Raw genomic sequence first — 13,196 nt, 5'->3', positions numbered from 1 at the left:
CAGCCAACAAACATATGAAAAAAATGCTCAAAATCACTCATCATCAGGGAAATACAAATTAAAACCACAATGAGATGCCACCTTACTTCTACAAAAATGGCCATTAAAAAGTAAAAAAAAACAGTAAATGTTAGCATAGACATGATGAAAAGGAATGCTTATTCACTGCTGGTGGGAATGTAAATAAGTGCAACCTCTATGAAAAACAGTATAGATTCCTTAGAGAACTAAAAGGAGATGTTTGATCCAGCAATCCCACTACTGGGTATCTACCCAAAGGACAAGAAGTCATCCTATGAAAAAAACACATGCACATGTATGTTTATAGCAGCAAAATTCACAACTGCAAAGATATAGAACCAACCTAAGTGCCCACTGGCCAATGAGTGGATAGAGAAAATGTGGTATATATACACCATGAAACCATGGAATATTACTTAGCCATAAAAAGCCATAAAAAAGTATTTTTTTAATGGAGTATTACTTAGCCATTTTGTTTTCTTAAAAAAAAAATAATGTCTTTTGCAGCAACTTGCTCTCACTTGTAAGTGAGAGCTAAGCTATGAGTATGCAAAGGCATACAGAGTGATATAATGGGTTTTGGAGACTCAGAATGGGGAAGGTGGGAGGAGAGTGAGGGACAAAAACGTACATGTTTGGTACAATGTACACTACTCAGGTGACAGGTGCACTAAAATCTCAGAATTCATCCAGGTAACCAAAAACCTCTTGTACCCCAAAAGCTATTGAAATAAAAATAAAACAAAAACATTGCAACACATGTATATCCTAGACAGCTCCTTTATATAGATGAGCAACCATGTGGAGAAGGCCCCAGGTGTCATATGACAATTCACAGGCCCAAGCTTGTGTACTACTTTATCCAAGGCTCCTCTCCCATCAATAACTGGCCTATTTCCCCATTTTTCATATCTAATGACATGCTGACAAGAGAATGGGGTGAAAGTGACACTGTGCAAATGTGAAGAGGATTCAGGAGGCCTTGCCGCTTCAGCTTCTGCCCTCTTGCTATGTTTATACCATCACATGTAAAGCAGAGTTTAGACTACTGAAGTTCAGGGGGTCAAGTGAAGAAGAAACAAGATGTCCTATTTGCCAGACACATGAGTGAGACAATCCTGGGCCTCCAGGCCCAGCTGCATTGTCAGATGGAATGTTGATACATGAGTTACTCCAAGTGAGACCAGTAGAACAACCACTCTATTGAGCCCAAGAAAAACTGCCAATCCACAGAATAATGAGCAAATAAATGGTTGTTGTTTTAAGCTACTAACTTATGTGGTGATGTGTTACATGAGAAAAAGTTATTTCTAGGAAACACCTAAATAAACACAATTACAGTAAAATAAAATACGGCAATTTGGCAAACCTTCTACATAACAGCAGTTAAAAAAAGTGCTGGATAAACTGAACTACTGAGATGACAATACAGTTAATGAAAGATTAAGATATTAATCTCACGTAGTTTCTGTTAGAGAGTTATTCAACTTCTAAATTTCTGGGGTCACTGTCAGCTCTTAGATTGTCTAACCATGAAAAACCAGAAAAACTTTTGCTATTATAAGCAGATATCAGAAGCATGAAAAAAATACAGTTTGAGTATCCCTTATCCATGAAATGCTTTGGGTTTTGAATATTTGCATTGTACTTACTGGTTGTGCATCCTTTATCTGAAAATCTGAAATGTTCCAATGAGCATTTCCTCTGAGTGTCATGTCAGTGCTTAAAAAGCATTAGATTTTAGAGCATTTCAAATTCTGAATTTTTGGATTTGGGATGCTCAATCTGTATTAATGAAAACATAGGACTGAATAAAAGATAAATAACAAAGATTTCAGAATTTTAATCTTAGAAAATAAAGAGGTCAGAAAAGTAGGGGGTAGGGAGGGCGGGAATATGTACCTGTGCCTCCATGTGTTAAAAAAGGTATCTCTGAAGTTTATGTTCAAGTAAGATTGTTCAAAATGTAAGGAGAGGAAAGCAGGAAAGTAATCCAGGGGGTGTACTACAGAAAACCATGGCTGCAGATTAAAGAGAAGCCAAGACCTAAGGGAAGAAGGTTCTACTTCTGTGCTGTGTTGTTTGGCCCTAACCATAACCCACAATAGGGAGGATGAAACAAGCCTAAAGTAGGGAGCCTGTATTCACCCTGTGGCAAACGAGCTGGAGGTACGAGCAAGAAAACTGAAGATACATAAATTATTTTCTCAGTATGTTTTGGCAAGGTAAACCAGTGTTTATCCCAGTTGGAGGCAAAAAAGCAGTTAACTCTAATAAAAGTTTTGTTTTGTACCCATAGAACTTCAAAATTGACCAATTGGAGTCTAGAATTCTCACGAACACTGTGATCAGCTTAGTCAATTACAGTCTCCCCATCAACTAATGACAGCCCCAACACAGAGAGGACTGCCAAGCTGACAGGGACAACTCTGGAGCCATCTTAGCCATCATTTGGAGAAAACCTTTCTGAGACCGAAATTAATACAGAGGGAAACTGGAGAGACAGAAACTGCTAATGCTTTGTTTGAGAACCTGGATATAGCCACATCAGAACAAGCAAAAGCTAATCTCCAACTTCCTAGATATTTGAGCAAGTAAGCGCTTTTTTGGTTAAAAGGGGGTGAGCGGGGGGGGGGGGGGGGAATGCCCTCGATATATGAGACACCAAGAACACATCTTTTGACCCCAAAGAACTACTCCACAGCACAAGAGAAGACACTTCCTTTTCTCTCATCTTTGAACCATGCAGTGATTACAAGGATTCCCTCAGTTCTAAAACATTGTGAATGCTTCCTGCAGCCTAGGGGTAGTGACTCCATAATTACAAGCACACAAAACTCATGAAGGATCATCAGAATGGCACAGGTGATATCCCTTGGTGACTAGTCTAGGGGATGTGATGGGATACAAGTTCACTGATTCCTGTCTTAATCTAAAAATTATTTTTTCTAGACAACTGAAAAAACTTTTTTTTTTTTTTTTTTGGAGACAAGGTCTCCACCCAGGCTGGAGTGCAACAACATAACCTTGGCTGACTGCAACCTCTGCCTCTCAGGCTCAAACAATCCTCCCATCTCAGCCTCCCAAGTAGCTAGGACTACAGGCATGCGCCACTATGTCCGGCTAATTTTTGTATTTTCTGTAGAGATGGAGTTTGCCATGTTGCCCACTCCTGGCCTCAAGGAATCTGCCTGCCTCGGCCTCCCAAAGTGCTGGGTAAAAAAACTTTAAACACCAGATACATATAATAACTGACTGATAATTAGTCTTACTTTGATTTTCTTTCATCATGTCCATCTCTTGGATTCCTATCTTCTCGGATCTCTTCTCGCTTTTCTCTGCGGTCATCTCGTCCTTTGTCTTTGTCTTCCCAATCCCTCTGGCGTTCTCGTTCTTTATCCCTTTCTCTAGCTCTTTCTCGTTCCCGTTCTCGCTCTCGCTCTCTCTCCCGTTCTCGCTCTCTTTCCCTCTCTCTTTCTTCTCTTTCTCGTTCCCGTTCTTTTTCCCTGTCTCGCTCCCTCTCTCTTTCCCGCTCTCGATCGTGGTCTCGGTCTCTATCCCTTTCACGATCTCTCTCTTTTTCTCTTTCTCTCTCCCGTTCCCTAGCACGTTCTCTTTCTAGTTCTCTCTCTTTTTCTCTTTCCCGATCCCGTTCACGTTCCCTCTCTCTCTCCCGCTCCCTATCTCGTTCTCGTTCCCGATCTCTCTCTCTAGCCCTTTCATCTCTTCTATCATCCACTCTGTCTACTCTTCGTTCCTCTCTTCTTTCATCACGCTCAAGCTCGTCATTCCTTCCCTGATGTCGAATTGGTGAGCTTGGTCTTTGATCTACAATGAAAATCAAGTTTTGTCAGTGATTAATTTGACAGATAACCTATTGGTAAGACAGCATGGTAAATCTTAAATTTTATCTGTGTATAGGGTCACACTGGCAACAAATTACAAACCGAGTAGCATATTTAATTTTAACTTAATATCCAAGTAACAATCGCCCCTAGACCTTAAATTTTTTAAAGATAATTTTTATTTGCCCTCTAACTACCATGTTTCCTGCTCCCCGTCAACCCCATTCCCCACTCCCACTGATCCACCTTTGATCTTTCTCTGCATGCTCCCTACCCTACCTCCAGCCCACTGCTCCAACCCCACTTTCTGCCATCTCTACCCTTCACCTCTGATCTTCTCTGTCCCCCCAGCAGGACCTGAGAACACTGGTGGCAAAGGATAGGGGCAGCAGGAGGTGTAGAACATAGGAGCTGAAGGAAAAAAAAAATTTCCCTCGTAAGTCACACCTCTAATTTCAGGCCAAAATATATACAAATCAAAGTGCAGCTATTATGTGAGGAAAATATAGTGAACAAAACATATGTCAGAATTTGTTGCTGCAATATCAATCTCTTATCATGAACTGTAATATTAAGGGTACTGATGTTTAGCAATCTTGAAATAAATGTAAAAAGTGTTTCATATTAGTGATATATATTTGTAATTAATAACCAATTACTAATAAATTAGAAGCTTTACTTAATTATATAAATGACTACTCAGATGAAGAGTTGTTTTCTTAAAATGTTAACTGATAACCTCATCACATTTTATTTAAATTTTTTCCATGTACACACAAATCACATAAACAGAGTAAATGAATGCATGCTGCCCAAATACCCCGTTGAGCAGAAAATTAGTCTGGGATAAAAAAACGTATAAGAGGATGGCATGAACTTTTTCAAAGACATAGCCATTTTTCAAAGCAACTACTGTAGTCTGATCTAGGCTACTGTGATGTTTCCATTTACATACTATATATCTACTGGTTGTTTGATAAAGATCATATAATAATAAGGCCAACAGGTTGGTAAGTGGAACATCTAACATCAACTCATTAAGCAGAATAATTTTAGGATGTTTCTAGGAAGGGTTCAATATGGTATTTTGGATTTCCCTTCCTAATCACTGATTAAAAAGATAAGATCTATCTATCTTTACTATTTTAGAGGTTATAGACCCAGATACAAACGATCATAGCATTTTAAAGTGAAATCAAAATGAAATCCTACACAGTCGCTTCTCCCCCTTTCTATTTAAAAACAGAAATTATGCTCCAGAGTTGTCTTCCCAATGTCACAGAGATGGTAGATGCATTAGAAGTCAGTTTTCTTAAATGCTTTTACTTTTGATGAAATCAACTTAAAGTGGTTCTTCTGTATCATACTTTGGATTCCTAGAATGCTATCTACCCATCTTTTGTATTGTCTGAATTCCTAGTTTGAAGGAGTCATACCAACATCATAATCATTACAAGATAACCTGAAACAAACTCAATACCATAACTTATAGCAAATCATACTTTAAATTTCTAATTACAGCAATATCAGCAAATAGACTATTCAGACATGCTTTAATGGGAGATATATTTTATTTTCCCAACCAAAATATCAATGCTTTCTTCAAGGAAAATGCAAAGAATATAAGAACATCACTTTAGTATGTCTAAACTATCTTCCCCTATCTTTCCCCCAAAATGTGTTATTCAAAGATGTGCTTCTACTTACACATTTCCTTATTTTAATAAGCGACATACCAATTCATTAAAGCTGATAATCTCTGAGTTGTCTAAGTCTCATCATATCCAAGTACCATCAACTTCACTTCTAAAATATTTCTTTGTTCCTTTCTCTGTCCCCACAGATATAGTTATTAACTCAGACCTTGATCAGGTCTTCTTAGATGCCTATGTCATCAACAGTCTAACTAATTGGTATCCTTGTTTTCAATCTTTCCCCACATCCTTAATATGTTTTTGATGAAAATTATTTCTTCCAACGGCCTAAAAGCAGTTATCTTGTAGGCAGTGAAAGGCAATTAAAATCAAATTTTTAGCCTGACTAGGCTAAAGTTAGGTCATTTACTACCTGGCCTATCGTCTTTCATCAGTCCTTGTCTCTGGTTTCTTTTCTACCTTGCCAATTATAGCATACTCTGACTCCAATATTGTAACATAATTCCTTACTACTCCGAAGCACATGTTTCTTTCAGTCCTGGTGTCTATACATGCTGCACCCTCTCCCTGTAAAGTGCTCCTTCTATAGTTTCCTTTTATCCTTCAGGCCCTAATTCAGATGTCACTTCTTTAGACAGCTTTCTTGGAACTGCTCAGAATTGAGTTTGCTCCTTTGTCTTCTCACAGAACTTTTATATAGAGTAGTAGCATTCATCCTACTTTGCTTTTTTGGATGGGGAGTTCTTCCCTCTCCCCATTAAATTCTACAAGGATAAGAATTATTGTACCTCAAGTGCCTAGCAAAGTGCCTAACATGGGTACTCAACAAATATTTGTAAAATATTCATTAGCCTCCAAAATATATTTTTATTTCAATCATACATCTGATAATTATCGAAGTAGTTACAGTAAAATTAAAATAGAGAACTGAATTCAGAAGACCTGAGTTTGAATTCCAGATCTGGAACCTACTTCTCTATAATATTGTAATCTTACTACTCTTAGATCTAATCCCCAAAACTCTGAAAACATGAATTGTTTTATCATACCTACACTTACAAGGATATTGTAAAGATTAAGTCAGAATATATGTAAAGCAATTATCAGAGTTCTTGGCACCTAGCAGAAGATCAATACATGTGGCTATCCTATCTGTAACTAAGGAAATTCTACATATCTTTTAACCAAAATGCATTAGGCTTACCATACAAACTCAACCCAATCAGTTCTCCTACTTCTGATCCTATCTATGCTCCCAAAAGTAGACGATGCCTTAGAAACTTGATTCTTCTTCTACTACTAACCAATCAAGATATAATATCACCTCTTTGATTCAGCCCATAATAAAGCATCAATATTCAATTCTCTGGACCATCAAGTTTCATGCTATATTAATCTAGGCATTATAGTGAACCTTACTTCAGCCAAGGTTAGTAAGACCTTCATAAAATTTTTAATGTTTAAAGGCCCGAATAAGTACAGAAACAAAAGCTTGCCAAATTGGCAAAGAAAGTATTTACAACCCTTCTTAAAAGTGCTTCCTAATCTTGCTTCAAAATTGATTTAAGAGATCATCTGATAGATGAACAGAAAAAGTTTTAGCTTAAGACATGTAAGAATGCAAAATTAGCTAAAGCAAATACTATATCTTCTCAGGATAGAATACAAATAAAATATTTCCCTAAACAATTCCTAGCTCTATCATTGTTTTTTTTTAATTTTTTAATTTTTATTTTTTTATTGCTCCTCTCTGAAAGTCCTTATAAAATTCTATTGATCACAGCGAATGAGTGAGTAGCCAGGATACTCAGATGTGACGTTTAGGTATTTCTTGAATCAGAATTGCCTGGAATGGAACCCAACCATCTACATTCTTTAAAGGTTTGTAAGCTATTTGGTTAAGATGAGAGACACACAGCAGGGCACCCAAGTTTTTGCACTTTGTTGCCAGTAGGTACTGGTCACTAGATATTGACATAATCCCTCCCAAACCATGTGAACAAAGATTATATGAGTATATATAATAGTTTCAAGTGTGTCATCAAGCACAAGCCTTAAAATATATTTTATATTAAAAAGTAAATTGGTAACTTTTAAAAAACAATTCACCCAATTGATATTGTTCACTATTTAATAAAATTCTGTTTGACAAACCTCTCTCTCTGTTGTCGCGACGGTCTCGCTCTCCATGCCTTCTCTCAAAGGAAGAATCCCTTGCTTGATCTCTGCTGTCTCTTTCAGGATATCGGTCTCTTTCAGGATAGCTACTTCGAGTTTCCCAGCTGTCATGATAGTTGCTATTACTACTGTGACTATCAATTTGAGAACCTCTTGAGCCTCGACTTCCTAAACAAAGGACAGTCACACAAATGTTTACCACATACACTTTATTCAACAAATTCATCAGTCACAATCTTTCCTCCTAAAAACCACTAATATATATATTTAATATTCCAAAGTGTGGTAATCACTCCTGAAAAGAGTATCAAGCAATGAATCAGAACAATCAAGGTGTCCAATGACTGACCTGAGTAGACAAAGTCGCAGTTTTCTCTATCTATATAAAAGTCATACGATAAAATCATAAAACTGTAAGATTCATTAAAGATAACCTGTCCCCCCGCCAAAAAAAACACTATTTCTTCATATCTAATTCACAGATATATAAAAATAATGAAAAAAATGGGTATGTATTATTGCTTAAATACAGTTTACAGTGAAAACATTCCAACATAGAACACCAAGGTTAATGACATTAAATTGTATGTGAAAATTTTCGTTAACATATGTGGGAAACAAACGTTCACAGTGGTTTTGTTCGTAACAGTCAAAACCTGCAAAGTACACTAATGTCTTTCAATGGGTGAACAATTAAACTGTGGCACGTGCACGCCATGGAATACTATTCGGCAATAACAATAAATGACTGATACATGCAACAACTTGGATGAACCCCAAGAAAAAATTATGCTGCGTGAAAAAGCCAATCTCAACAGGACACATACAGCATTATTCCATTTATGAGACAATTACAGGATAAAGGACACATCAGAGGCTGCCAGGGGTCAGGGCCGGGGGCCAGGCGAGAATTGTGGCTATAAGGGGGTAATAAAAGGCAATCTTAGGATATTACAGATGAGTATCTTGACTATGGAAATGGGCTACACATATGATAAAACTGCATAAAGCTACATACAGACACACACCCAAGTGCATGTATACTGGTGAAATCTGAATAAACTCTATGGATTGTACCAATGTCAGTTGTTTGGTTTTGATACTATACTACAGGTAGGATGTGAGATGTTAACACTGGAGAAGTTGGGAGAAGGATAAACAAAGTTTCCCTGTACATTTATTTGCAATCTCCTGTGAATTCCTAATTACTTCAAAACAAAATGAAATTAAAAAAAAAAAAAAAACCTTTTTTAAGCAGGGAGGGTTAGGAGTAGAGAAAGAAGCAGTCCTGGGGCTGTGATAATTTAGGAATATCTGGCAAAAACAGACAGAAACTCTGAGGGCCCTGCCCTTAACCTCATAGAATTACCACAAATCAATCTTGATAAAGATGAGTTCACTCCAAACATAAAAGAACATATGACAAACTAACCCACCCAAAGTCAGAATCAACAAGCACTTCCCCAAGATTTAAAAAACAAATAAAAACACAAAGAATATAAATGTAACAGGCTTTTGAGACCTAAAAGAATTACAGCATGATTCTATGGGTATTTTAATAATCAAAATAGATATGAAAAATATTTTAATAATTAAAGACCAGGAAGAAAAAATGTAAAACATTTTTAAAGACTACAAAAAGGCTACATATAACATCTAGGAATGAATGGGTTAACCATCAAATCAGATGCAGCTCAGAAAGAACTGGTAAACTAGAAGTTAAGTCTGAGAATATGACCTAGAGGCAAAACAGATAAAGAGATGAAAAATTTGAAAGTTAAGAATGAAAGAAGATACAATGAGGAGATTTACTGTGTCTAAAACTATATTTTGTTTAGTGTTACATTAAAAAAAAAAAAAAAGCCTGAAAGGATGGAAAAAGATATATCAAACAAATACTAACCAAAAGACAGCTGCCAGCAAAACAATCTTCAAGAAAAATGCAGGCTGAATGCCCTTTATCTGAAATGCTTGGGACCACAGGTGTTTTGGATTTTGGAATATTTGCATTATATTGATTCAGCATACCTAATCTGAAACATTGGAAATCCAAAATACTCCAATAAGCATTTCCTCTGAGTGTAATGTCAGCTCTCAAAATGGCTAGATTTTATCAGAGTTGCTAGTGGCTATAGTTGAAAAAAAAAAGAAAGAAAATACATTAAAAAGTTTGAGATTTTGGAGAATTTCAGATTAGGGATGCTCAACCTGAACCTGGCATAAACAGTCATTCTATAATGAATAAAGAAATAAATAACTCATCTTATGTGTACCTAAGAGCAAAGCCTCAAAGTAGTCAAACAAAAAAATGATCAAACTATAAGAAGAAATGAACAAATCTACAAATTCCACAATGAGAGTGGAAGACTTAACTCATCTCTCTGTAATGACAGAACAAGTAGACTAAGAAAAATTACATGTAGATTTGAAAGTGTAGTTAAACAAACTTTATCTTAGAGAAACACTCTGCATTCAACCATTACAAATGCAACTCCCTTGAAAGCATATGTAGAACACTTACAAAAACAGACCACTGAGCCACAAAATAAGAGTTAACAAATACATTTCCCAAAGAACTGACTTTCAACAGAGTATTTTCTGACAACTAAAATGGGGCGAGAGAACTTAATCCTTAACGCAATAAAAAGCATCTGCAAAAAATCCACGAACACCATACTTAGTAATAAAATGCCAGCAACAATCCTTTAAAATCTGAAACAAAGCAAAGCCCACTCTACTTATATTTAACACTGTATTGATAAAAATGCTCAGCAGGTTACTGACAGAAAATTAATAATCAGAAAAGAGCCAAATCAGTCTGTTCCTAGGAACATTTGTTAAGACAATCTAATTAGATCAAGAAAATACAGCAACATCATTTAAACGTAAGATTAATATACAAATGCCAATTACCATTTCCATGTACCAACAAAGCATTAGAAAATGCAATGTTTTAAAAGACACCATTTAGTGACATACGTACACAGTTATTCACTAAAGCATTGTTTGAAAGAGATAAAGATTGGAAAACCAAAATACCCAGTAATGCAGCACTTGCTGACTTTATGGTATATTCTACAATAGACAACATGTGCCAAAAGAAGAAAATAGCTGTTTACCACAAAGAGAGACATGAAAGATATTTTTACTGGTTGAAAACAGTAGGATATAAAACAGTACATAGTTTTTTCCAGTGTTTTTAAAAATTATTTTTGTAAATCCAGAGGGGAAATCAAATGGATATTTATTTGCTTGTGTAAAATGTTTTTTGGGAAGAATATATACAAAGCTGGCAAAAGAGTGGTCAGGGTACAAGGGAGGCTTTTCACTATATATCCTTTTATACATTCAAAATTTTGAACCATGTAAATGCATAATTAAAAAATTTTTTTATCTTACAAAATGTAAAAGCACTACTTACAATGGCAACAAAAATAGAGGATACCCAGGGGAAAAAAATGTAAAAAATATTGGAAATATTATAAATTAAGTTGATGCATTTGAAATAAAAATCCGACTTTTTTTATGAAATTAAAAACTGTTTTCTAATTGATGGCTGCATAGTATTCCATGGTGTATATGTGCCACATTTTCTTAATCCAGTCTGTCACAGATGGACATTTGGGTTGATTCCAAGTCTTTGCTATTGTGAATAGTGCCGCAATAAACAAACGTGTGCATGTGTCTTTGTAGTAGAGTAATTTATAATCCTTTGGGTATATATCTAAAATTGACATGAAAAAGTAAAGGGTCAAGAAAACACAAGGCAGCTCAAAGAAGCTAAAGGACCCTCAACACAAATATGAAGCTGTAATACTGACCAAGGATTGACTAACAGACCAATGGAAAGAATAAAAGTGATCAAAGTTCTGCAGCAGTGTTTGGGGAGAGGGGAGAAAAGCAGGTGGAGGTAAAGAAAGGTCATGATAATTAAGTCTCAGCAGTTTGGAAATAGTTACAATATATTTAAGTCATTTGGGTGATGGCAAATACTTTTTATGAAAAGAAAAATGGCTCAAGATAATGACATGTGGCAGTTTGACAGGGTCTGAAGCAAGTACAAATACTGAAGAATACACAAATCAGTCATTTCTGATGCCAACAATTTTGAAAACCCACCACTTTAATTCTACTTTAATTTAATGAACATTTTATCATATTTATAACTATTTAAAAGAAAGTAACTTCCTTGTGATTCTACTTTTTTGTCTGATAGTGATTTTCTTAGTGTTCTACATTAATCAAGATGACGGGCATGACTGGATATAATTGGGGGGGGTCTAGCTCAAGCTCCATTTACCTTCTGCTATTTTAACTAGTAATTCCAATTAGGAATTTATAAGGAAGACTATAAGTTCAATTAATTAAAAATTACTGTGACAAAATGATAACGAATGTAAGAAACAACATATTAGAAATCTTAGGAGATGTTATACTTTCTATATAAGACATAGTTCATTGACAAGTCAAAAACCTTACCCTTTTCAGGTAACTCAGGAACTCTCCCCCTACTTCTGCCCATTCGGTCATTTCTAATTTCACTTCGAGACTCATTTCTGGACTCATTCCTTATTTCAGTACGAGAACTTTCTTCTCTCAAATGGTTTCGGCCATAACTCCGGGATTCTTCTGGATATGCATCCTCCTTTCGATGAGTATCTCGACCTTCACGGTCCCTGTAGTCATGGGCATCACGAGTGGACCGAGAATCTCTGGGATCACGGCTCTCTTTGGTATCTCTGCTATAATCCCTCATCTCTCTTGAGTCCCGAATGTCTCTGGAGTCTCTTAGTTCCCTTCGGTCCCTAGTATCTCTGGCATCTCTCCGATCCCGACCATCTCGAGGTTCTCTGTCATCTCTGTGGTCTCTAGAAGAGCTCTGATCCTGTTCATACTCTCGTTCTTCTCTTGAGTCCTTTTCTCTGTCTCGTTTGCCCCTAGTATCTATAATGCAATTTTGGAAATCGACTGTAATTGCCTTTACAAAGTTTCAGAAAACTAGACAACATACTTAATACAGAACTTTAAAAATTTTATTACAATGACAATTCATGTTCTTTGCAAAAAATAAGAAGCTAAAATCCCAAAGATAATTAACACTTGATAACAATGTTCTTCATTAAACTCTGAACATGAATTTCCTCTGCCCCGACTCACCTATACTTACAGATCCTAAACAACTGAAACAAATAAGTTGATCTCCTATCATTGATGGCTTACTTTTTAGAAACCACTTTTAAATATAAAGACACTTCAGTTACTTTAATCTTTTCTGTCAACTATTAAGCTAGGCTAAACTAGACCGTATGTGACCTCCTCAAAAGTACTTAAGTACTTGAGGGTAGCCTATGGTGAGTAAGCTAGCTGGTTAAGTGATACTGTTATTCACTCTCTTTTCCTGCACTTTTTAATGGTATAACACTCATGTGTGCAAGTCTTTAAAGCTTTCTTAGAGCACTTTCTAGCTGGGTGTGGTGGCATGTACCTACAGTGCCAG

The 13,196-nt window shown here is 36.1% G+C and overlaps 1 protein-coding gene across 13 annotated transcripts in view; it reads right to left on the bottom strand.

The window, feature by feature from the left end:
• ZC3H13 (zinc finger CCCH-type containing 13) overlaps positions 1 to 13,196 on the bottom strand; it is a 93,116-nt gene that overhangs the window by 17,676 nt on the left and 62,244 nt on the right. For 7 of the 13 annotated variants that reach the window (XM_033176945.1, XM_033176948.1, XM_033176944.1 and 4 more), the window contains 4 exons: positions 12,179 to 12,643; positions 7,676 to 7,867; positions 4,194 to 4,277; positions 3,294 to 3,849 (listed from right to left, as the gene is read on the bottom strand). In XM_033176945.1, coding sequence (XP_033032836.1) covers positions 3,294 to 3,849; positions 4,194 to 4,277; positions 7,676 to 7,867; positions 12,179 to 12,643 — 1,297 coding nt within the window. The remainder of the gene's footprint in view (positions 1 to 3,293; positions 3,850 to 4,193; positions 4,278 to 7,675; positions 7,868 to 12,178; positions 12,644 to 13,196) is intronic. The other 6 variants (XM_033176952.1, XM_033176955.1, XM_033176951.1 and 3 more) reach the window with 2 other exon arrangements.

Source organism: Trachypithecus francoisi, unplaced genomic scaffold (genome assembly GCF_009764315.1).
Source record: "Trachypithecus francoisi isolate TF-2019V2 unplaced genomic scaffold, Tfra_2.0 Lachesis_group18, whole genome shotgun sequence".
Taxonomy (NCBI): domain Eukaryota; kingdom Metazoa; phylum Chordata; class Mammalia; order Primates; family Cercopithecidae; genus Trachypithecus; species Trachypithecus francoisi.
This window is presented reverse-complemented; position numbering and strand designations above follow the sequence as displayed.